General features: G+C 31.2%; 3 protein-coding genes across 6 annotated transcripts; 1 reads left to right on the top strand and 2 right to left on the bottom strand.

The window, feature by feature from the left end:
• Window positions 1-495: 495 nt before the first annotated feature.
• LOC113861791 (germin-like protein subfamily 1 member 17) lies at window positions 496-7,511 on the bottom strand. The gene is made up of 3 exons (XM_027494818.1): window positions 7,364-7,511; window positions 6,743-7,265; window positions 496-511 (listed from the first exon to the last, which is right to left on the bottom strand). Exons 1-3 carry the CDS (start codon window positions 7,509-7,511, stop codon window positions 496-498), a joined length of 687 nt encoding a protein of 228 aa, XP_027350619.1.
• Window positions 7,512-17,640: 10,129 nt separating this feature from the next.
• Window positions 17,641-18,468, bottom strand: LOC113860804 (germin-like protein subfamily 1 member 7). 4 transcript variants are annotated; one of them, XM_027493318.1, is made up of 3 exons: window positions 18,319-18,468; window positions 17,974-18,197; window positions 17,641-17,859 (listed from the first exon to the last, which is right to left on the bottom strand). In XM_027493318.1, the coding sequence occupies exons 1-3, from the start codon at window positions 18,431-18,433 to the stop codon at window positions 17,650-17,652; spliced, it is 549 nt and encodes a 182-aa protein (XP_027349119.1). In that variant the 5' UTR covers window positions 18,434-18,468; the 3' UTR covers window positions 17,641-17,649. The 4 variants fall into 4 exon arrangements, with proteins under 4 accessions (XP_027349119.1, XP_027349118.1, XP_027349117.1 ...); XM_027493317.1 differs by having other exon boundaries at window positions 17,641-18,125; window positions 18,307-18,468; XM_027493316.1 differs by having other exon boundaries at window positions 17,641-18,197; window positions 18,313-18,468.
• A 1,515-nt stretch (window positions 18,469-19,983) lies between these two features.
• Window positions 19,984-20,766, top strand: LOC113860809 (germin-like protein subfamily 1 member 7). Its single transcript, XM_027493324.1, has 2 exons — window positions 19,984-20,118; window positions 20,219-20,766. Exons 1-2 carry the CDS (start codon window positions 20,004-20,006, stop codon window positions 20,764-20,766), a joined length of 663 nt encoding a protein of 220 aa, XP_027349125.1. The 5' UTR covers window positions 19,984-20,003.
• The last annotated feature ends 5,790 nt before the right edge of the window (window positions 20,767-26,556 follow it).

Genomic DNA, 26,556 nt, shown 5'->3' with positions numbered 1-26,556 from the left:
AGTATATATATGTGTGATGATGTTGATGTATATGAATATGGGTATATGAACATGAGTGTGAATGTTGATTCTATATTGAAAATATTTGACTTGTGGTTGGTTAGGATTTAGTGAGGAGAATAGGCTAAGTGTGAACTGTAGAGACATTTTTGCTGTAGCGAGAGGATTCTTGGTGTAGCGAGAGTATCCTAGGCGAAAGGGGTGCATCTGCTGTGTTCTCGCTATAGCGAGAGGACAACAAAGAGAAGGTATTTTCTAGATGCAGTCTCGCTGTAGCGAAAGGGCCTCACTATAGCGAGATTTTGTAGAAACCAGAGTGTAATTCTCTCTGATATTTTCGCTGTAGTGAGAGAAGGTGTTGCTGCAGCGAGGAAATGTCTCGCTGTAGTGAGAATATTGTGACTAAAAAGGTATTTGAGGGGTTTAGGGTTTGGAAAATTCATTTCCCATCCTCTCTTCGAAATCTCTTTGATTCTCTCGACCGTTAACCTTATTTCACCAATTAAACTGCCTCCAAAGCCATTGATAAGTTCTAAGAGCTAGGGTTTCAGTTTTTGTCCTTTTTCTTTGTCTTCTTTCAGTTTCTCATGGAGTTTTCCATGTGTTCTTTGTGTGAGAAACGTTTTCACCATTGATTTGTGTTGTGGGTCTTCATTTCAAGGTAAGAGGGACTCTACCCTTGCTCTTATGCTTAGAATTTGTTTGTATGATTATGTTTGTGAAGGGGAATGATTCAAATATTGGAATATGTGTGTTTTAATGAAAATGACTTGATTGTAGTGAGATTGTAGTAAAAGGATTGCATAGGTTATAGTGTGATGGATATTGAGTATAATGTGTGTGATATAGAAATTTGATTGTGATGGAGTTTTGATGAGATTTGATGTTTAAGTATAATGTGATTGAATGTGGGCATACGTGCCATGTGTGAAATTGAATATAATGATGTGATTGATAATGTGGGTGAAATACGTAGACATGTCATTGATTGATATTGAATATTATGAAATGGGCGAGAATGTGTGTGAATGACATGCTGAGTGTGATTGTGTTTGAAATATTGAAAAACTATGAATGGTTCAACGATACACTAAGAGTGTGGAAAATGGGGCGGTAGAAATATCTTGAGGAAGAGAGAGTGGTGGTGACACCAACAGTGAGCGTGGATGCACCATAGGCCACACACTCTCCTCTTGACTCGGCCTCTGACTAACACCTTTGTTTGGAGGGCTCAATACCACACATGTTGTATCTATGGAGCAGGAGCTATTCGATGATCATTCATGGTGTGAAACTAAGTAAGTCCTTGAGGCTGAGGGCATTAAGAAACTGTGATTATAGTGTCACAGTGAGCATGACTAGAGTGCAGTGAGCGCATGTGGGTGTTGTATGATGATTATTTGATGGTGTAGTGAGCGCACATGTTTGTGAGTGAAAATGGAATGATAGAATTAGTACCTTGTACTTGTTGATGTATGATTTAAATTACGTTAGAAAATGTGTGGAATAGGCAAGGTGAGACTCTATGCTTGTATTGTGTATGTGATAGTGTAAAGTACTCACCCTTACATTTATTTTTCAGGTGACCAAGACGATCTGCACCGATCTCAGTGAAGGGATGAATGAAACTGCTATATGACTTAGAAACTTTATTTTTAAAATTGTGATGTATTGATAGGTCCTGTAGCAATGATTTGATTCAAATTTGTAATCTATCCTTTTCTTGAAGTATTTTACTGAATTATGCAATGGGAACTATTTGAAATGAAATCTTTATTATTCCTATTTTTATGAAATTTATTTATTTAAAAAAATTAAATTAAGGTGTTACATAAAGCATGAAGGAAGAATTATGCACTTATCTCTTGTCTAATGGGATGAAGTGACTTCTTAAGTGTTGTATGTTTTAAATTTAATTGAGCTTTTAGGGCATCTTTCATTTTGTCTTAATATCTAATAATGTCCTAATTATACTTATGCAAATATATATATATATATATATATATATATATATATATATATTCTATGTGCATCTCATCCAAATTATGTCTTAATAATATCATCTTCAATAAGGAAACTAAAAAAATTCAGTTATTATTTACCTCTTTACTTTTTCTTTTTAGATTTTACAAATATCACTTTCAAAACATTTTAAAGTTATAACTATTACATTATTTCCTGTCAATGGTAGCGAGTAACAATGGTTAAAATCTTATTTTAAATGACAAATGACAATAATTAGTTTCAAACTTTCAATACAAAAATAAGGGCAAATTAATTCTCCTTTAATACTTTATCTAGATAACATACCATAGGCTAAAAAACCATTAATTGTCGATAATAAGGCTGTTTGCATTGAAAATTTTGTCTTAATAATGCACATAAGTTTCAATATCAACATGTAATAACTCTTTTAAGTAATCAATTAAGGGTGGTAGATAAACATCAATTAGTGTTTAATCTTCTTCTTTATTCTGATTTTTCTTCGTGTTCTTTCAGTTTCTCATGGAGTTTTTCTTGTGCTTAAGACGAAAATCCATGTGAGAAACATTTTCACCGTTGATTTGTGTTGTGAGTCTTCATTTCAAGGTAAGAGGGACTCTACCCTTTCTCTTATGCTTAGAATTCATTTGTACGATTATGTTTGTGAAGGGGAATGATTCAAATATTGGAATATGAGTGTTTTAGTGAAAATGACTTGATTGTAGTGAGATTGCAGGGAAAAGATTGCATAGGTTATAGTGTGATAGATATTGAGTATAATGTGTGTGATGTAGAAATTTGATTATGATGGAGTTTTGATGAAATTTGATGTTTAAGTATAATGTGATTGAATGTGGGCATACGTGCCATGTGTGAAATTGAGTGTAATGATGTGATTGATAATGTGGGTGAAATGCTTAAACATGCCATTGATTGATATTGGATATTATGAAATGGGCGAGAATGTGTGTGAATGGCATGTTGAGTGTGATTGTGTTTCAAATATTGAAAAAACTATGAATGGTTTAGCGATACACTGAGAGTGTGGAAGATGGGGCAGTAGAAATACCTTGAGGAAGAGAGAGTGGTGGTGACACCAACAATGAACGTGGATGCACTATAGGCCACACACTCTCCCCCTGACTCGGCCTCTGACTAACACCTTTGCTTGGAGGGCTCAATACCGCACACGTTGTATCTGTGGAGCAGAAGGTGATAAATTCACATTTTACTATATTTTTAGCGTAGTTTTTGTTACTAAATAAGGAGTTAAATAGTAAATAAACTTGAAAATACCATAAAAAATGTATTCATATTTATAATTGTGTAAATAGTTTAGAATTTTAGATTTTATTCCAATTTTGAACAATTTTGCTTAAAAAGAACTTTGTGCAAAAGCTTGAGTTGAAGATGTTTGAGTTGAAGATTGAACTGAAGGAAGTAGACGAAGTGAGCTTAAAAGATGAAAAATCAAGTGTTATGTGTTGGGCGTAGCCACTTTGGGTGCAGAGTTAACACTTTGAAGAGAAAAATCCATGAAGATCAAAGAGAATGTCCACTCTAAGTGCTGAGAGTAGCCACACGCAGAATTGAGTGTATACTCTAAGTGCTGAAAGTAGCCACTCAAAGTTGCACATGGACGTTCTGGTCACTTAAAGTAGCCATGTACAAGGCTTATTTGCACAGAATACATGCACGTGGACACTCTAAGTGCTGAGAGTGTCTACGCAATATACTAGAATTTTAAAAATCACTTCTAATTGTCAACTTTGGAAGATTTGAGTTCCTATTTTAGTTGTAGAAACTTTTAGAAGACCTTTTATGCTATAATCCTCAGAGATTAAAGTGTGGAAGTGGAAAAGGTGGGAAAAATATTATAAATAGAAGTTAAGAGTTCATAATTGGAAGTCTTTTGCCATTTTTTGTTTTCTTTTCATTTCTACATCTTAGGAGAGTTAGAGAGGGAGATTGGAGGCAACTTCCAAGCTCTAGACCTTGAGGAATCAGGCTAGGGATTGGATTTATAAAGAAATTTTGCAGCTCCTCTTTTTCTACTCTTTCTCTCTCTTTTCTTTTAGGAACATGTTCTGATTTCTTTTTGTTATGGATTGATGGATCTAATTTTGATATTGTAAATTGATTGTGGATCTGGATTTTAAGATCTTGATTGTATTGAACGTTTAATTCTTTCCTTAATGCAATTATGAACTAATCATTCATTCAATTGAACTTAAAGGAATCTTCATCAATGAAAATTGAGTTTATTTCTCATATCTGAATTAAATGTCAAGGTTATGGATATCTTAGGGATAAGAATTTGTGATCTTGTGATCTCTTAATTTCTAATGCCTAATGCAATGTTTGATTGAATTACACCTAAGGAATTAAGGTAGTTTAGTTAGATATTATGATCAATGAGGCAAGAAATTGTCCTTTGATTAATCTAGTGAAATTGATCATCAATCAATTAAGAATCTTAGAGTTCAGATCTACTTTAGTTTTGCAATTGATAAAGAGGTGAAATCAATCCTAACTTCATTTACATATCATTTCATTTCTAAATTCATAGCTTTATTTTACTGTATTTTTTAGATTTATGCACTTTATTGTTTTTGTTTGTTAAATAATTCAAAACACTCCAAATTTGTTTTACTCAACTAGTTATTGATTTGTGAAATGGTAATTGATAGAACTAATCCCTGAGGACGATACTTGAGACTCATATTGATTTCTAAATTTTATTACTTGCTACAACTACCTAGTACACTTGCTAGTTAGTATTCTGATTTTGTGTGACAGGAGCTATCCGGCAACCATTCATGGTGTGAAACTAAATAAGTCCTTGAGGTTGAGGGCTTTAGGAAACTGAGATCACAGTGCCACAGTGAGTCTGACTAGCATGTAATGAGCGCATCTGTTTGTGAGTGAAAATGGAATGATAGAATTAGCACCTTGTACTTATTAATGTATGATTTAAATTATGTTAGAAAATGTGTGGAATCGGAAAGGTGAGACTCTATGCTTGTATATGTGTGTGTGATAGTGTAAAGTACTCACTCTTACATTTATTTTTCAAGTGACCAAGATGATCAGCACCAGACTCAGTGAAGGGATGGATGAAACTACTATAGGACTTAGAAACTTTATTTTTAAAATTGTGATGTATTGATAGGTCCTGTAACAATGATTTGATTCAAATTTGTAATCTATCCTTATCTTGAAGTATTTTACTAAACTTATGCATTAGAAACTATTTAAAATGAAATCTTTATTATTTCTATTTTTGTGAAATTGATTTATTTGAAAAAATTAAATTAAGATGTTACATAAAGTAAGAAGGAAGAATTATGCACTTATCTCTTGTCTAATGCGATGAAGTGACTTATTAAGCGTTGTATGTTTTAAATTTAATTGAGCTTTTAGGGCATCTTTCATTTTGTCTCAATATCTAATAATGTCCTAATTATACTTATGCAAAAAATAAAAATAAAAAATTCTATGTGCATCTCATCCAAATTATGTCTTAATAATATCATCTTCAATAATTCTTTACTTTTTCTTTTTAGATTTTACAAATATCACTTTCAAAAAATTTTGAAGTTATAACTATTACATTATTTCCTGTCAATGGTAACGAGTAACAATGGTTAAAATCTTATTTTAAATGACAAATGACAATAATTGATTTCAATACAAAAATAAGGGTAAATTAATTCTCCTTTAATACTTTATCTAGTAACATACCATAGGCTAAAAAAAACCATTAATTGTCGATAATAAGGCTGTTTGCATTGAAAATTTTGTCTTGATAATGTATCATAAGTTTCAATATCAACATCTAATAACTCTTTTAAGTAATCAATTAAGGGTGGTAGATAAACATTAATTAGTGCTTAATCTTCTTCCTTATTCCGATTTTTTGTTCATGGAAATTAAATAGTTTCATTATGAATTGAAAGGAGTTGAAGAATCGAGCCCCAATGAATTTGCGGTTGCAAGTTTTGTGTGATAACTTATTCCAATTTTATTAAAAGAATTCAAGTAATGCCTCAATATTTGAAAATAATAAACTGCTTTATTTTTCTTTGTTCGTTTATAATATTATCTCTCATACTTTATTTTCTATTTTTCTTGTTAAATCCACTTCTACCACTAATATTTAATTAAAAGCACTTGTGTTATATTTTAATTTTATTTAGTTGTGTTTAATTTTCTCACATGTAAAATCTTAATTTGGTGATTTATTAATAATGCTATTACTAATATTATTTCAGGAAGGTCCTCAACATAGTTTTTGAATTTTCATCTTACAAACTTGGGACCTTATTAAATTACCAATTAAATATTCTGGTTGTGGTTCTCTAACAGGACTATACTCTTGGAACATGGTTATCTTTTTCAAATTGGTATAGTGCTGCTTATCATTGTTTGAAAATATCATGTTAAGTTGAGTTCACATTTGTAAATGAGTTTGACTACGCTGGGTAATCATTTAATTAAGTAATTTAATATGTTTTTTTTTCTTCAGAAAATAGAATTTGAATCTTACATTAAATTGAGAAGAACTGTGGGTGGGACAGAACAAACTCCAAATAGAACAACAGTATACAAGAATAACTCATCCGCAGTTTATGATGACAGAAATTATCTGTAGAGGGTGAACTGCATAAAATTATCGAAACACTGAAATCAGTACGCAATCATAACGAAAGGATGAATAGTGTCCTCAATCTAGTTGTTGTTGTATACTTAGATATGCTTTTCAAGTAAATCAATTACGCTCTTGTCTACTTGGAAAGCTTTGGTAAGAACTTGTGGAGAAATAGGTGGATTTGCTTTAAACAAAGCATTTGCAATAGTGATTGTTCCTGGGTTTTGACTGCTGAGAGCAGCGATAGCAACTGCATTGCCATACCCCACATTTAGTTGGAAATGGATGAGACCAATTGGGAACACGAACACATCACCCTTATTTAGCACTTTGGTAAAGAGACGATTTTTGTCTTGATTGGAAGTGACAAATCCAACGTAGAGAGTTCCCTCAAGGACTATAAGGATTTCTGTACCTCGAGGGTGAGTGTGGGGAGAGTTTAAACCCTTGGGTGCAAAATCTACGCGAGCTAAGGATATGCCAAGTGTGTTTAATCCTGGAAGCTGATCAACAAAAACTGGAGTCACTTGCGCGCCAAGTGGGTTAGTGGTATTTCCAGCGTCCACATGTTTGAAGAAATCTTCAGCTTTCACAAGTTTTGGATCTTTGCATAATTTTCCATTCACAAATACTACAATTTACAAGACAAAAAATGAATGTAAAAGATCAATTATAATCACTCTTGGGATATGACCTAAATGTCAAACAGACTGTAGATTCAATAGCAACCCATATGATATAAGAAATGTTTATACATACCACCAAGTTTGGTGTCATTTAATGCCACGCAAAAGTCTTGCAAAGGGCTGGGGTCATAGGCAGAGGCAACAGAGGATGTCAAAGCCAAAATGGCAATAACGAGGTAGACAAGTTTCATCATGCTTCTCAGTACTACTCTTTTATGATTCTGGGTAAGTGATTGCTTGTGAGTTTAAAGTTGCATGTTAAGCCTCTATTTATAAGAATGTTACCGTAATTATTTAATTGTTTATTCGATAATGGACGGTTCTTTAGCAGCAATATGTTGCTCGATCAAAGGGTAGACTAATTAAGAAGATTCCCATATCAAAGTCAAACAAATATACATTTTAGTTTTACCATGTCCACTAGACCTTGTACCAATTACGTAGTTGTTCTTGTAATATTAGTTTATAATGGGAAACTCGTTATCCAAACTTGATAATAATTTAATCTCAAAGATCAGTTTAGACTAGGTCTCCATTCTTCAGACTTAATGTTAATTTTCCTTTATCTAATCTTTCTGAATGTTACGCGGTAGAAAGTTTTGGTTGTCAAGAGTAGTTGGCGTGTTTGGAAATTACATAAGGATTGTGTGACTAGAAAAGAGACTATTAATTTCTGTTTAATTTAGGTACTTGCTACCGTATAACTAAATTTGAAAGGAATATTGAATGTTCTCTCTATATTATATTAAAATATTAAAAAATATTTATGTTTTTTTAAATACATTACTAATTATATTACTAAAATTAATGGTTATAATTATTTCATGTATACAAGAGTATAGAATATTTTTATTTTTTAGAGTTTGGTAGAATTCACCTTTAATTTATTCTGTCCACATCTGTAAAAAGAATGAATGAAGAAGAATTATGCTGATATGATTTTTACAAAAATCGCTGTTATTCGATTTTTTATTGACGTCTTTGCTGTGCAGTTCTTCTTTTGCTGTGGAAGTTGAAACATTCGTTTTCAATTTCAATGAAAACAGCACGTTTCTTTAAGATTATCTTATTCCTTTCGAGAATCTTTGGAATTGGTTGGTATATCACATATCGAATAAAATTGATACCCTTGGATTACTTGGTATATATAAACAAGTTTGTTTATCCATCGCAGCTTTTCGCCAATTCCGTGCTCAACTTTTTTGCTGTGTGGGAAACTATCGTTTTAACTCCTCTGCGTTTTTACTTACCATAGTTGCCCAAGTTCCACGGACCAGAATCTTCTACAACCTACATTAATTTGTAAAATAGATCAAACGTTAAAATACTTAGCGATGAATTATAATATTCTTAGGATGCTTTAATATTTTCTTTCCGATATATTATATTTCTCTCATTAATTATATTATTATTTTTATTTATTGATAACTACATTGTAATGATTTCAAATAAAACTAGATTTTTCAAATAATTTTGCAATATAAAGAGCAAATCTAGGTCATCTCACAAGGACACAAATCATTCTATTTCCAATTTTAAACATACAAAAGTGGTTAGATTAGGGGGATGATTTTTAAGAAATTAAATAAAACGTAAATTAGCAACAGAGAATTGAATTAAAACAAAAAAAAATGCAGTAAAATGAATTAAATCCAGAAAGTGAATTAAATAAAAAAATGAAAGCAATTAACAAATGCAATCAACACGAATGCAAATCAAACCAAAATGAAAATGCAGATTAAAATAAAAATGCAAACTAAAAATGAAAACAAATTTAAAACAAAAACAAAAAATAATTTAACCCAGAAAAACAAAAATAAATTGAGAATAAATAAACGTAGATTAAAACGAACGAACGCAATTAAAAACTACGAATCACAGACACGAACTAGGATTACTATACTGAATTTGCCTAAATCTCAAATGCAAAAGAAATCAATCGATCAATATTACACTCAAGAATAAAAACAAAGTTCAATCGAATTATACATGGACCAATCTTAATCAAAAATTGTGAGAAGGTGAAAAGACAAAATTGGAATGATCAATCGACCTTGCAATCCACACTTGAGACGAGATGATTTGCGAGAAAAGAATAATTGTGAATCGTAGCATAATCAAAAATTAAATTTGTTGCAGAATCTGAAAAGAGGCAAGTAATGATAACGAAAAAAAGTTTTTCTCTCAAAAACAGGAAAGAGTCTTACAAAATCTAAAATTATGAAAAAGAGAGGTCGTAAAGTCAACCTTTTGACCCCTATATATACTAGTCTTATATGAAAATAGAAATAAATGGGCCAAGGCTGCCACAAGTAATTATAATAAATTAAAAGCCCTAAATAAAAATCATAAATATAAAAGGTATGTTTTAAGTCTGAACTTCAAAAATTAATAAAAAAAATAGCTCCAAACTTCAAACAGCATGATTCATATGTCCAAATTGAAGCCCAAGAAGTCAGGAATCCATTGCAAAAAGAATCAACCAAAAACCAGATCTCAGAATAGAGAAAATATGAAATATAAAGTAAAGATAACAAGTATTCATAAAAACTCTAATTTAATGCAAGAAATAATAAAACATGCTAAATGAAATAAATAAATAAAGAAAAGGTATTTTGGAAGATTCAATAAAGCTGTAAATGTGAGTACAAAATATGAATCATTATTTATACCTTATATTCTTCTGATTTATTATTATGTAAGGTTATAGTCTCAAATAAATTTAAATTGAATTTCAAAATTTTGCTTTTGTGAAAAAATATTTCAAGTTCAATATATCACTGCTTTGGTGTTGATATATACATAAATTTAGGTAACTAGTAATTTTCTCAAGTACCACACTTACCTCATTAAATTAAATTATTTAAAATTAATAATTAAAAATGTTGATAAGTTATCTATTTTATCTTTTTTTTTTATTAGAATTGTTATAATCATTAAGTGATCTTAAAAAAAATCATTATATTATTTTTTATTAGAATTATTATTAAGTACACAAATCATTAAAAATAATAAAAATATTTGACTCATTTTATCTTCTTTTAAACAAATTTTAGGGTATGTTCTTGCTATGTGAGTTAAAAATTATTATTAATCTTATGCCCTTCTCTATTTTTAGGAAACTTATAATGGAGGAATTTAAATAAATTATTTTTATGTAGAGATATAATTACAAATAAATTTAAATTGAAGTCTTAAATTTAGTTTTTGTTAAAAAAAATTCAAGTTGGAGATATCTCTAATATACATAAATTTAAGTAACTAGTGATTTTCTCATGTATAACACATAAGTTATTAAATTAAATTATTTAAAAACTACTTAAAATGTTGATAGGTTATCATTATGATATTGCAAGTTATTATCTTTTTGAATAATATATGTGTTGAATGATGAAGAAGTTGAATATGCTAAACTTTAGGCTAGAAGACTTTGTTAAGATCAAGAGAGTGTGATATCCGACAATATATTTCTGGACTGTACAATTTGGGTTGAGTTTGAGGGTGTCTAACACTCTGTGTATTGTGCTGATTGGTATGATAATGTGTTATTGTTTTATGAATAAGTGTTGAAATGGAGAACTTGATTTTGTATGAGATTGATGAAAATCATTTAGCTATTTGGATAAAGAAATGTGTTTCATTATAAATATGTGAACTAACTAAATCTGAATGTATGAAATAATAGATATGTTTTACTTAATAAAATGATGAGAAAGAGATGATGGAAAATGTAATAGTGAATAGTGATGTATGAGATTGATGTGTATATATGAAAGTTACTAATGTATGAGATGGATGTGAATATATGAAAGTTGCTGGTAAAGGAAATTGGTGGAAATATATGAAAGTGTTGAGAAAATGTAAGTAAAAAGAGAGTAACTAATATATGTGTTACAAAAACACTAATTGATGCGATTATGATATATGTGTTTAACATTGACGGATGAGATTATAACACATATGTTATAATATATTGATTAATGTGATTGTAACACATATATTAGAACACTATGATTTGATATACCACTGTTGAGGTACTGTATAGATAGTTCAGGAATACACTTGGGGTATAGGATCTGGAGTTAATTGTAGAAATTTGAGAAAAATAAGAGTGGTAAATGTTGTTTACTGATGTGTACAAAATGTAAAAGTGAGATGCATTTACGGGTCACACACTCATTTCTTAACCAAACTCCTAACTATACCTTTGCTTAGAGGATTGTGAACGTACACGTTGTATCCATGTGTGATTTAGCTGACTAGCAACTATCCATGCTACCTAAGTCCTTCATGGCTAGAAAAAGTGCGTTGTCAGCGATTTAGGGGCATGAGAGTACCTAGAATACTGTTAATTAATGAAATATTCAGATTTGAAATGGATAAAGTGGCACTAAGTTATGGTATTGATAATGATATTTGGTTCAATGTGAAGTAATGTTCATGGATAACTTTTGTTTTACTAAAATTGTATGAATAAGTAAAATGGTATGAGTTCAAGCTTTGAAATTGATTGGGTTGATTAAATAAGAAATTAAATGTGTATGATTAAATGATGAATGATGTGTATAGATAATTTTGTTGGTTAAATTTGTTAAGAATGTAATATTGCTATTTTGTTATATGTTGTATTAAAAATTGTCTCTATATTATTATTCTATAAATTTCAAAAATTTTAGTAGGGCGAAAGATACTCATCCTTACAAATATTTTCAAGTAAGAAGAAATAAAAAAGATTGATCTGTTCTAGATTATACTCGAAAGGAAGACAAAGGTCATAATAAGTGTACTGTGTTAGAACTGGTTATTTTGAAAAATGTAATTATATTGATTAAGTTCTAATTATAATTTGAAATATTTTGATTAACCTATTGTAAATGATGATTTAAGAGTTATGTGTAATAATTAATAGCTAATTTTTTAAATTTTAATTTATACCTAGTGTTAGCTAGAAATTTATTTTATTGAAAAATATTTTGTTTATATCAAGAGCTAGAAATATATATACATAATGTGAAATTTTAACTTTTGTTTTAATTATAAATTTAACTTATGAACGCATGTTGTTTTATCTATTTATAAAAATTTTGTATAGACAAAGTTTTAATTGAATTGATTAACTTTTATCAATCATATTTATACATCTGTGTAATTTCCTAAAATCATTGAGAATTTTTAAAATTTTCACTAAGTCTTGTTCACACATATGCACATGCACGCGCGCGCACACACACACACACACACACACACATATATATATATATATATGAAAATTATTTAAATTAAAATAAGGATGTTACAATTCACGTCTAAGCGTAAGAACCTGTCCATGGGAGGGGAACAACAGCTGGAAATGGCTGCTAATACCCCGTAGGCTAAGGAGCAAAAGGAGGAATCTACCCGAGGAGGGGCTCACGTTTGATTAGCTAGTTGGTGAGGCAATAGCTTACTAAGGCGATGATCAGTCCGAGAGGATGATCAGCCACACTGGGACTGAGACACGGCCCAGACTCTTACGGGAGGCAGCAGTGGGGAATTTTCTGCAATGGGCGAAAGCCTGACGGAGTAATGCCGCGTGGAGGTAGAAGGCCCACCGGTCATGAATTTCTTTTCCCGGAGAAGAAGCAATGACGGTATCTGGAGAATAAGCATCAGCTAACTCTGTGCCAGCAGCCACGGTAAGACAGAGGATGCAAGCGTTATCCGGAATGATTGGGCGTAAAGCGTCTGTAGGTGGCTTTTTAAGTTTACCATCAAATCCCAAGGCTCAACCCTGGACAGGCGGTGGAAACTACTAAGCTGGAGTACAGTAGGGGCAGAGGGAATTTTCGGTGGAGCGGTGAAATGCGTAGAGATCGGAAAGAACACTAACGGCGAAAGCACTCTGCTGGGCCGACACTGACACTGAGAGACAAACGCTAGGGGAGCGAATGGGATTAGATACCCCAGTAGTCCTAGCCGTAAACAATGGATACTAGGCGCTGTGCGTATCAACCCGTGCAATGCTGTAGCTAACGCGTTAAGTATCCCGCCTGGGGAGTACGTTTGCAAGAATGAAACTCAAAGGAATTGACGGGGGCCCGCACCAAAAATAACAATACAATTCATTCAAAGAGTAACGTGATGGCAATAGATTTACAGAGCAAGTATCATTAAATGAAATGAATGAATGCAATAGTAGTGCTAAAAAAATTCCTTAAATCATAAGATTGGAGCATAAAAATTTCTAGAACCAAATTCCTACTCTAAGTCCTTCAAGTTTCAATAGGTAAAAGTTGAAAATTCTCTCAATAAATCACTAAAAATAGCATAAGTTATGTCTACTTTAAGTTTGCAAATTCAACTAATGAAATAAGATTGCAGATTAGAAAAAGCACTTGAAATTTGAATTATGGGCCTGTGTGCCGTGTACTGTAAATGAATGGGGCCTTTATGACGTGTAATGTGAATAAATGTGGGCAAAGTATGCCATGTATGATATGCTATGAATGATTTAGTGATACACTGGAAGTGGGAAAGATGGGGACGATAGAAATACCTTGGGGAAGAGAGTGGTGGTGACACAAACAGTGAACGTGGATGCACCATAGACCACACACTCTCCTCCTGACTAGACCTCTGACCACTACTTTTGCTTAGTGACCTGTGACTGCCCACGCGGTATCCGTGAAGCAGGGGCAACCAGCGACCATTCATGTGTGAAACTGTTATCATAGTGCCATAGTGAGCGTGGCTAGGTGCGGTAAGCGCACGTGTGTGAAATGTTGGTGCAGTAAGTGCACCGATTATGTTTTGAATTAGAATAGATGATGAATGATGATTGTAATTGAGACTGAGATGCTTGTATTGTAAATGCATGATTTAAAATATGTTAGTAAATGTGTAGGATTTGAGGTGAGTCTCTATGTTTGTGTGTGTTGGATAGTATAGAATACTCACTCTTATATTTATTTTTTAGGTGACCAAGACGATCAACACTGAACTCTGTAAAGAAAAGATAAACTGCTAAAGGACTTAGATAATATTTTGAAAATTATTATATAACTGAATTAGTCATGTAGCAGTCTTTGATATAAATTTGTAATCCTTTATTGTTTTGAACTGTTTTATGAAACTCTATAATGGGATCTTTTATTTAAATAAAAATTTTATTACTCACATTTTACGAAATTATTACTTAAAAATTAATTTAAGGTGTTATAAAGTGTACTACATAGACTTGACCATAAAACGACTTTCCACTAAGGTAATTGAATGCAAGTAAAATTCACGGGATCTTTTTCAAATTGTAAAGTGGCCAAAAGGGTCTTAATGATTTTAGGTGAGATAAAGAAAAAGGTCTTTCAAAGGAGGATAAATTATGAAAATCAACAAGCAACTCCTAAATTTATAAATGAAGCTCTTGGAATATTTTATATATTTTATTTATAACTAATTTCTTATTCCTTTTTCCCTTTATTTATACATTTTTTCTCTTGCTATTTTCACATTCACATATATATTCACACATTTTTTTTAAAGAGAATGCATATGATACAAATGGACTTCATAATAATTTGAAGCGAAACATAAATAGTAGTACTATTTTTCCTAGTGAATGGACTTAATCTTGCTATCTAATTAATTTTGAAGCTTTTTTGTTTTTTTAAAAATAAATTTTTAAAATAATATTTTTTTAAAACATTTTTCTTGCTTTATTTTTTAATTTATTATTATTATTATTATTATTATTATTATTATTATTATTATTATTATTACTGTAGAAGATAGGAAACTACAAAACACTAGTCACAATCCTTACAAATATGTCATATACCAGATATATTATAATTACTTGAAGGTATAAAAAAATTTATACTTACAGTGCACTAATATAGCATTTTATAACTGTTTGGGATAATGAAAATTTTCTAAGTTAAAAATCATCTCGAAAGAAACTACATTTCAACAAGTTTCGGGGGTCAAAAAGGAGCCAAAGATAAGCCTGAACATAAGAGAATATTGGAAGATTATCTAAGATCTTTAGTTTTAATTAAAAGGTACACATTTTGAGCTATTTTATGAGATTTTTGTCACATTGTTGATTTTTCTCTAAAATGCTTGAAAGACAAGAAAATATTTTAAGACCACAAAACTAAAGGCTTTTTTCGAGGAGTTTTGAGGAGTTTTCAAGTCACGGATACCCAAAACTACTCGAAAAAATAGAACTGGCAAGAAAATAGTCTAAGTCCACAAAACTGATGGCTTTTCGAGGAGTTTTTGAGGAGTTTTCAAGTCCCTAACACCCAAAACTGCTCGAAAAACAGGACTAACAGGAAAATATTCTAAGTCCCCAAAAACTGATGGCTTTTCGAGGAGTTTTTGAGGAGTTTTCAAGTCCCTGACACCCAAAACTACTCGAAAAACAGGAAGTGGTCAGAAAATATTCTAAGTCCACAAATCTAGCCAAGCTCCAGATTTCCTCCAGAACTGCTCAAAAAATAAGAAGTGGTTAGAAAATATTCTAAGTCCACAAATTTGGTCGAGCTCCAGAGTCCCTCCAGAATTGCTCGAAAAACAGAAATGAGCAAAGAAAATGTTCTAAGTCCACAAGACCAAGACAGGCTCTCAAAACTCCAGAATGGCTCAAAAAGAGAAGTCAAGAAGAAACTATTCTAAGGCCATAACATTAAAAGAGTCTCCTAGGTTTCTCTCAGAAATACTCAAAAGATAGGAGTCTTGAAAAATCCAAAAGCAGTTATCAGTAGTTATCAACATTCACCACTACGCAAAGGAGATCATGGGCGATAGCGGTTACAGCCCCAACAAACAGCACGATCACAAGCAATCGTGGATAGTGAGCATCAACGGTTGAAGGCAGTTACTAAGAAGTGCCCGCAAAAGGAGGAAAACGGTGGTGATCTTCATGTCTATAAATACTCCAAAGCACCATTTCACAAAGGACGACTTTTTGCACCCAGATACCGCACCTAAACTCTCGAGATGCTGAAACCTTGCACCGCGCCAGAAACCAGCTACAAGGAGACCCACGGTGGCTGCTTTTCGCCGTTTTGAGGAGTCGTACATTTACATTTCAGCATATTTACATTCTTGCATTTACATTTCCGCATTATAATTCCAGCTTGATGCTTATTTCAATTATTGCAATTCATTTCCTATTTAGCGCTTTTCTGTAAAGAACATCTACATTTGATTCAATTCTGCCCATTTATTATTCACTATTCTTGCTTAATACTCTTTTACGCCGTTGATTTGAGCATCACGTTAACAACACACTTAAAAGAACCTAAAGAGCACCTAAATCCAGTCCCCAGATTGATCTTTGGATTATTTGTTTACAATTGTCATTTTTCACCGTAAACAATAACCTTAATTATTAGCTATGTGCTGCACAGGCTCGTGTTATTTCCTTCAGAGCTTATTTTCTCTTGCTATTTTCACATTCACATGTATATTCACACTTTTTTTTTTTCAAGAGAATGCATATGATACAAATGGACTTCATAATAACTTGAAGCGAAACATAATAGTAGTACTATTTTCCTAGTAAATGGACTTAATCTTGCTATCTAATTAATTTTGAAGCTTTTTTTAAAAAAAAAAAAAATTATTAAAATAATACTTTTTTAAAACATTTTTCTTGCTTTAATTTTTAATTTTTTTTTTTTTGTAGAAGATAGAAAACTACAAAACACTAGTCACAATCCTTACAAATATGTCATATACCAGATATATTATAATCACTTGAAGATATAAAAAAATTTATACTTACAGTGCACTAATATAGCATTTTATAACCTTAATTATTAGTTATGTGCTGCACAAACTCGTGTTATTTCCTTCAGAGCTTATTTTCATGATTTTAATTAATTATCGATAAGAAATTATACGGTGATGTATATTTTAAATTTTTAAAGAATTGATTTAATACCATATTAAATTTTCAATGGATTAATTTAAAAGCAAAACCTTTAGAAGAGTAAATACTGACGGTTTATTTTAATTAATATGGTGACAAAAAATTATTAAAATATTAATATGGTGACAAAAATTTAAAACACCAAATTAAGATTCTTTTCTAAAATTAAGCCTAAAATTTATAAAAAAATCTCTTAAAAACAGAGAGGGGCGAAATGTAGTTCTTTTGTTAAAGCTCAGAAAAAGTGTGTATTGAATCAAAACACACTCCACGTAAACAACTACGTTATATAAGTATGACCCACGTACATTTTATTTATGATAATAGTAATTATTTGAAGAAGGTCAAATACATAAGGTTAACTGAACTCAAATTTCAATAACAAATGTGAGTCAACAGTCCATGTTCCGAAATTAGTTGTTGTCGTACCAGGAATTCTTCTGAAGCTGATCAATTACTTTCTTGTCGACTTGAAAAGCTTTGGAAAGAACTTCAGGAGAAATAGGTGGATTAGCTTTAAACAAAGCATTTGCAATAATTATAGTTCCTGGATTTTGACTGCTAAGACCAGAAATCGCAACAGCATTGCCATATCCCACATTCAGTTGAAAATGGATGAGGCCAATTGGAAACACAAAGACGTCGCCCTTGTTCAACACTTTGGTAAAGAGACGATTATTGTCCTGATTTGATGTGACAAATCCAACATAAAGAGTACCTTCAAGGACTATAAGAATCTCTGTGCCACGAGGGTGTGTGTGGGGAGGGTTCAAACCCTTGGGTGCAAAATCTATGCGAGCCAAAGATATGCCGAGTGTATTTAATCCTGGTAGTTGATCCACAAAGACCGGAGTTACTTGTGAGCCCAATGGGTTGGCAGTGTTCCCAGGTTCCACATGTATGAAGAAATCTTCAGCTTTAACAAGCTTGGGATCTTTGCAGAATTTTCCGTTCACAAATACTGCAAATCATCAACGAGGCAAAGCTTTTTAATTACACTAATTCTGGACGTGATTTTAATATTATAAAGAAACAAACTTAAAATGAGTGTAAGTAGACTTTTGAGGAATGCTTGCACATACCTCCATCAGTTTCATTGATTGCCACACAAAAATCCTGCAGAGGACTGGGGTCATAAGCAGAGGCAAGGGAGGATGCCAAAGCCAAGACAGCAACAAGAAAGTAGACTTGTTTCATTTTTTCCGTAGAACTATTGTAAATGGTTCTGCGTGTGCATGCAATTGCGAGTAAGAATTGATAAATTTAACTCAGGTAAAACTTGCTATTTATAAGGATGAAAGTTGAATTGGTTTTCTGTTTATCTCCTAAGCATAATTAACACTCCATTTGATGATGAACGAGTCCTTAACAACTACATGCGTGCTTGATCAAAGAGTAGACTAAGGAGATGCTTCACAAGAAAAAGCAAACGTTTCAGTAATACCTCGTCCGCTTAATCAAAGAGTAGTCGTGACTGTAATATTATTTTATTACGAAAAGCTCGTAAACTAATTCAAAAATGCAGTTTAGACTTTGTCTCAAATTTTCAGACCTGACGGTAACAGTTTACAGTATTTAAACTTATTTTCCGAACCATCTGTTTTTGGCTTTCTGTTACTATTTCAAGTTTAAACATCTTCGTCAAAAGTAGTTGGTGGAATATGGAAATTTTGTAAGAGTTTGGGGTACAATCGGACCATCAATGAATTATTTTTCACACGGTCGCATTTAAGACTCCGGTTGCAATTCGCTGGACTTGTTTTCTTACGCCATGGGAAATGGATTTTGTAAGGCAAAATAGAAAACGGTAATTTGAATATTAAGGGGCTGTTTGTTTCACTTCTTAAAAAGAATTGATAAATTTGAAAAATATAGGATAAATAAAATTAGAATTTTGTCAGAATAAGTAGCTAATAATAATAAAATTTTAGAGAAAATGTTAATCAAGGAAAAATCTTAATCTCTGACAACAGTGACAATCGATTCATGGATTTAGATCCTCTACGGCGAAAATTTCAATTAACTTAATTCAGGGACAATCTTAACCATCTATTTTGTCTTTTTTTTAAATAAAGGATTAGATCCAGTCGAGTGATAATGTTATTGCAGATATATATCCTTTTCCATATCGATTCATATAAAGGCCGACGTAACGACAAAAGCGTTTGCAAAGTCAACGAATCGATTTGACCCAATCCTTTAAACGATGTTGTGTCATTAGAATATTACAATAGGGTAAGAAAACAAGTTATACAGAAACAAGTTAAGGCTTTTTCCTTGCTAACATATACAAGTGAGATTTTGACCCTATCTTTGATAAAATAATCCCTATTCCACCAACTACTCATTACGATCGTATCTAAACTACACTATAATTCATAACACGCAGCAAGAAGAAAAAGGTGAGTTTGAAAAAGGGAAAACTATTTAACCACTCTGAAAATTTGAGAAAGAGTCCAAACAGGCCTTGGATTTAACTGATAATAGCTTTCCATTATAAAATAATATGACTGGAACAACTAGTGCGTGTGGAAAGGCAACTTGAAGAGGTAATACTGAAACATTCAAAATATGGAGCATCTCCTTAGTCTACTCTTTGATCAAGCACAAATGCAGTTGCTAAGGAAAGGTTCATCAAATAAATTAAAGAATTAATTGCGTAAGGTAAGAGTAATTTGGCAGCCAATCCTTATAAATAGCTAGCTTCAGTGCTTCACATGATCAAAATTCAATTCAAAACACAATTACTTAAGAAGAATCATTAGAAATGAAGGTTGTCTACTTCCTTGTTGCCACCTTGGCTTTGGCATCCTCTCTTGTCTTTGGATATGACCCCAGTCCTTTACAAGACTTTTGTGTGGCAATCAACGAAACCGATGGTGGTATGTACAAACGTTCCTAACATGTCTTGCTACATAAATTTTAAGATTCTCGTAATAACAAGAACGTATTGTTTAAAAAATGTTCCTTGTTAATTTGCAGTGTTTGTGAATGGAAAATTCTGCAAAGACCCCAAACTTGTGAAGGCTGAAGATTTCTTCAAACATGTGGATCCCGGAAATGCAAACAACCCACTGGGCTCACAAGTGACTCCGGTCTTTGTTGATCAACTACCAGGACTAAACACACTTGGTGTATCTTTGGCTCGCATAGATTTTGCACCTAAGGGTTTAAACCCTCCCCATATTCACCCTCGAGGCACTGAGATCCTTATAGTCCTTGAAGGCACTCTTTTTGTTGGATTTGTCGCCTCTAATCAAAACAATAATCGTCTCTTCACCAAAGTGCTTAATAAGGGTGATGTTTTTGTGTTCCCAATTGGTCTCATTCATTTCCAGCTCAATGTGGGATACGGAAACGCTGTTGCCATTGCTGCTCTCAGTAGCCAAAATCCAGGGCTTATCATTGTTGCAAATTCTTTATTTAAAGCTAATCCACCTATTTCTCCAGAGGTTCTTACTAAAGCGTTCCAGGTAGACAAGAACACAATTGCTTATCTTCAGAAGCAATCTTGGTATGACAACAACTAGTTTCTCAGTATTCATGGTCAACAATGTTTCGATCACCTCAACCATTTGACCGTCTCCAAATAGTTAGGGTTATTGTAACAAATAAATTGGATGCGGTGATTATAATGATACATTATAGTTGTTATGTTTGATTTATTTTGGTTAAATACATTGTTATGTTGATTTTATACAAAGGGTTCACTTTCCTCCCCACTTGTCAAATTACATTTTAGTCAGGGTATATGTTCTTATATATGTTAATTTACTAACAGGAAATTCATAATACTTTTTTGCCAAAATCAAAATCAAATACATATACCATATTGTACGTATATGATATAATGTCTCCAAATACATAACTGTTTACGGTAGTTTTTTTTTTTTTCAATAAATTTAAGAGTAATCTGTGTTTGAATTTTAGAGTCTCTTAATTATTTCTTTTTTAATTTGATTTTAGAAAAAAAAAATAGTGAAACAAAGATATGACCTTCGATTCTATGAAAGCACTTAGAAGCATCAATCTGTACCAGATGCTTCACACCATTTTTTCATGTAATTTGTAAAATTAGGGATGGTTTAAGAATTGTAAAATATGACTTAAGAAAAATTAAAATTTGAAAATAATTCTATTTGATGAAAAAATAAATATATTCGAATTGATTAAAGAAAATAGTCATCTAATAAAAAGATTAAAATTTTATTTAATAAATTTATATTGTATAGGATCTAAGGTAACGTTAATACATAAAAGTTTTTATAATTTAAAATGTACGAAGGTAAAGACGCTACACAATAATACTAAATCGTTGTATTAATATGATAAAAGTGTTTTAATTGAATTAAATAAATGAATTATTAATTTTTTTAATAATAGAAGCTAAAGAAATATTTTTAATTAGATGATACATTTTAATTAAATAAAAACAATCATATAATTGATTAATTTTATAAGTTAGATTTAATTTTTATATAAATTAATAGTGTATAAAACCTAAAGTAACGTTGATAAACCTATATTTTGACAATTTATAAAGTATAAAGGGAGAGTCGCTACACATTAGCATTATTAACTATTGCATTAGTAAATAATTTTCATTTGATTTGATTAAAATATATTTAATAAAATGTATTTGGTTAATTAATAAAATAGTTACTTAATTAATTGAGTTTATATGATAAATTTATTTAAAATAAGACCTAAGATAACGTAAGTGTACATAAGTCTTATCAATGTACAATGTACGATAATAAAGAAGCTACACGTCATGTTATAAGTTAGTGTAAATGATTTATTTATTTATTATTTTGCAGTTTTGAAATAAAATATAATTTATTAATCATAGAATAAAAAATTAACACATGAATTTATATCTAGGAGTGCTCCTAAACTTAAGAGTGTATTAAATACTCTCTCTAAATTATATAAAGATACTAAATGATATTTATATCTTTTACAAATATGCTACTAACTCTATTACAAAAATCAAAAGTTATAATTATTCTACGTATACAAGAGTATAAAATACTTTCTCATTTTTCAGAGCATCATAAAATTTACCTACATCGAATTATATTCACTTTGTATATAAGTAGAACAATGACTATAATAAAAGCACTAATAGATAAATAAGATAGATATGTGATTAAACAATATAAAAACAATAAAAATATTATGAAAATTATAATAAAACTTTAAATTTTTAACATTATTCTTATCCATCTTATTTAATTAACTTTTACTATTTTATTATTATTAACACTAATAAGAACATTTAGATTCATGAATCCAAAAATCATAAAAATGCTAAAGAAAAATAAAAATAAAATGAAACTTAATATATAATCATTTGAAGACTATTATACCAACGGTGCCAAGAAATCACGAGAGCAACTACCAGCAATATATATATATATATATATATAACTATTTATAATGTGTTATTACTATTATATTATTATAACTTTTTATCAAAGTAAGATTAAAATAGAAAAACAAAAAGGAGAGTGCTATATAGTCTAAACCTTTGCCAGTGCACGTGAAACTTGAAAACTAAAACACAGATTTGAAATCTACAAATGTACGGGAAAAGATAGCCTGGTGACTACGAAGTAAAATCAGATGGCAAACGCACCGCCTCACTTGTGGTTTTGAAAATCTATTTGCTGTCAACTATTTTGCAGCAACAAAAGCCTTTCAATATCTGAGAAGAAAAACTCTTTAATAAACTCTGCTCCCTTTCTTTTTTGTGGTTTTTTCCTCTTTGTTGTTCGATGTTCTCCTCTCCCTCTGTTTTATATTCTCCTGTAGCAAACCCATTTTTTTTTCTCCTTCTATTTTTTCTTCGGTTGCTCTATATATATTTTTTTTGGTGCCTCTGCTCTTTCTTTTTTGCTCTTTTTTCTGTGATGCACTTCTCTCGGTTTCTCGAGAGAACCCCTCCTTTGAAGACCAAGCACAGGCCTTTTTAACCAAGGCCAAAACTCCAATGTAAGAAAACTCTCCCTTATTTCCCTACGGACCAACCTCCTCTCTGCAACTTTATCTTTAGTTTTCTTAAAATTAAGCATTGCTCTTTCATTTTTAGTACCTTTTTTTTTTCTATTCCATGTCATATAAAAAAAGTCATGGAGAAAGGGAATGATCGTGTACAATTTGTTTTTTACCCAGTCAACTTCCACTGCTAACACCTCCGCAAAATCAACCTTGATTAAGGGAGTGCAAGCCACAATATTCAGCGAGGCACCATCTTATTGCACACCTATTTTTCTAATTTTTTGTTATTTGTTTTGTTTTATTTTGATTTCTAAAATAAAATTTTAGGTATTCACATTTATTTTTGCAAATTGGAATTGTTTATGCACTTTCTTGATCCAATTCGCTTATATTAACGAAGTTTTTACTAATATAATATAAAAATAAAATAAAATTACCTGAATGGATCGGTGCTCACAAAATTTACAGAATTAGACCCAATTACTGTAGCAGTAATTGGGTAGCAAGAATTCGGTCCTGGACCACCGAATTCTGGAAGTTGAATTTTGATTTTTTTAAAAATATTTTTATATAAATAAATAAATTTAATTATTTAAATTATATTTATATATTTATATTCTATTATGTGAAAATAAATAAAAATAAAAATAATATTTATTTTACATGTTTATTAATTTTTTTTACATAATTATGATAATAAATAATATTTTTATTTTTGTTATCATATTATTTAATATAATTTTAATTTTTGTAAAACGGTATTAATATTATATTCTGAAATTATATTTTTGTTTATTTAATATTATTTAAAAAAATTACAATAATCTAATATTTATGTTTATATATTTATATTATGTTAATCTGTGTGACAGATTTTGTAAATTCTTTGAGAAAGTCGACTTATGAGAGCGGTTAGAAACGAACCGCTCTCCAAAGTCTACTTCTATGAGCGGTTAAATACGAACCGCTCTCCAAAGTATACATCTAAGAGCGGTCAATTTTGAACCGCTCTCCAAAGTCAAATTCTAAGAGCGGTCCACTGTGAACCGCTTTCCAAAGTCGTAGACGCTAAGTTGATCTGGAGGATTTGGAGAGCGGTTCAAACCAACCGCTCTCCGTATTCGAATTTCGAGAGCGGTTCGTTTTGAATCGCTCTCAGAAGTGAACTCAAGTATTTTTCACACAAATTAACATAATATAAATATTTATTTTCACACAATATAAAAATAAAAATATAATTCAAATAATAAATTTTATTTTATTATTTAAAACTATTTTTATTATTAAATTTGACAATATATAATTATTATATAAACATAAATATTAGATAATATTTTTTTATTATATATAAAAACAAAAATGCAAATTATGTATGGAATTTGCTGAGATTTTTACATAAATAATATTTAAAAAAATAAAAATTATAATAATAATTGAATAATTTTAAATTTGTATTTGATAAAAATTACAATAAAAATTTATTTAATTTTATATTTTTATAAAATAAATAAAAGTATTAAATAATAATAAGATTATTTATTTAATTTGAGATATTAATCTTTATTAAAATTTATACATAATTATTTATTTAAAAAATATTTTATTAATATTAATAAACATTATTAAATAATATTATGTAGATATATATATATATATATATATATAATAATATATTTAATATAAATTACTAATACTAAAATTTAGAAGTTGCAATGACATTCATAAAATTAAAAATTACATGAAAATTTTTTTAAAGTAATAACAACAACATAAATCAATGACGGGAAGTAGAAGCTTGAGTAATGTTTGGACATGTCTTCCTTGTGTGACCAGGGGTGTGACAATAAGAACAATTTTTTTGCCGACTTTGTTGTTCTTTAATGTCCATCTCTATCCTTATCCCACTAGACTGGGGTCGATCTTTTGAAGTTCTTTTCAGTTCTGGATTTGGACACAAAGTTGGGCCCGTGTAAGTTGGCCAATAGTCTTCATGTCTGAGTTCTCCAAACTGACCTTCGTATACCTTAGAAACTTGTTGTAAGGTATACACAGGAGATATGTATATGTCAAAGTTGTGGTGTGCGTATAAGCATGAAGCAAGTACATGCGAGCATGGGATGTGAACTTTTTGAAACTTGCCACAATCACACCACATTTCATCTAACCGTACTGTAAATCTTCCTACGGGTCGAATTTCTGTCGGATGTTGCATTTCTTCGACTAAAAATCTAGTGCTTGTTCTGTCAAAGGTGATGACTCTATGAGTGTTTGCGTTTGACTGTGCATCTTGAATTGCTTTAGTTGCAACCTCCGAGTACATATGTCCAGCATTAATCATTGCATTTACTTCTCTGCCTCTGTCAATGAAGAACTTATTGCAACGGGTGTATGTTGCCATGACCATGGAGCAAATTGGCAAGTTTCTGGTTTTCTTCAAGACCGAATTGATTGACTCCGCTAGATTTGTTGTCATGTGTCCCCAGCGTCGTCCATTGTCCCATGCCAGTGTCCATTTTTCCCTTGGGATGTTGTCCAACCATTGTGCAGCTTCAGGATTAATATCTTTTACTATGTTGTAATAGTAAAAGAATCTCGGTTCAGTCATCCCATATGCTGGAAACAAGATTACAAAAAAAATTAATATAACTAGCTAAGCAATTGTATAAAATATTAATGAGAATATAAAGTATGTAAAAAATTAAAATTACCCATATTGACGACATCTTTCTTCAGTGCAACGTTTTTGAATCGTCGTATGAAGTTTTGTGCAATATGTCTAATGCAATAGACATGGACAGAATTGTTTTCTGTCCAACCACTTCCATTTTTGGAGTATGCACTTCTTATGGCCTCGTGATGATCCGAAATGAGGCATAACCCCTCTTGCGGAGTTACGTACCTCCTAAAGTTTTTCAAAAAAAAGAACCATGCATCGCTAGTTTCACCTTCTACCACAGCAAAGGCAATGGGGATTATGTTGTTGCGGCCGTCTTGCGCAACTACCACTAATAAAGTCCCTTTGTATTTGCCATACAAAAATGTTCCATCCACTTGAACAATTGGTTTGCAGAAGGCAAAACCATCAATGCATGGCTTGAAGGTCCAAAATAACCTCTTGAAGAACACATTCCCCTCGTCAAGCAAGCCATCCTTGTATGCTGGTTGTGTACTCAATTTCCAGATGAAGCCTGGAATATACAGTTGCATTGCAAGCAACTGTCTAGGTAACTTATGGTATGACTCCTCCCAATTTCCGAAGATATTTTCAATGGCATGTTGTTTCCCTAACCATCCCTTCCTATAGCTGATTGTGTAAC

Source organism: Abrus precatorius, unplaced genomic scaffold (genome assembly GCF_003935025.1).
Source record: "Abrus precatorius isolate BTA unplaced genomic scaffold, Abrus_2018 Scaffold3, whole genome shotgun sequence".
In the NCBI taxonomy this organism is placed as follows: domain Eukaryota; kingdom Viridiplantae; phylum Streptophyta; class Magnoliopsida; order Fabales; family Fabaceae; genus Abrus; species Abrus precatorius.
This window is presented reverse-complemented; position numbering and strand designations above follow the sequence as displayed.

Excerpts from the sequence above, each read along its gene's own strand:
- LOC113861791 (XM_027494818.1), bottom strand. The coding sequence starts at position 7,511 with ATGAAACTTGTCTACCTCGTTATTGCCATTTTGGCTTTGACATCCTCT. Across the intron at positions 7,266-7,363 it reads ACATTTCTTATATCATATGG|TATTTGTGAATGGAAAATTA; the intron begins GTTGCTATTGAA and ends TGTAAATTGTAG.
- LOC113860804 (XM_027493316.1), bottom strand. The coding sequence starts at position 18,433 with ATGAAACAAGTCTACTTTCTTGTTGCTGTCTTGGCTTTGGCATCCTCC. Across the intron at positions 18,198-18,312 it reads TGAAACTGATGGAGGTATGT|TATTTGTGAACGGAAAATTC; the intron begins GCAAGCATTCCT and ends GATGATTTGCAG.
- LOC113860809 (XM_027493324.1), top strand. The coding sequence starts at position 20,004 with ATGAAGGTTGTCTACTTCCTTGTTGCCACCTTGGCTTTGGCATCCTCT. Across the intron at positions 20,119-20,218 it reads AATCAACGAAACCGATGGTG|TGTTTGTGAATGGAAAATTC; the intron begins GTATGTACAAAC and ends GTTAATTTGCAG.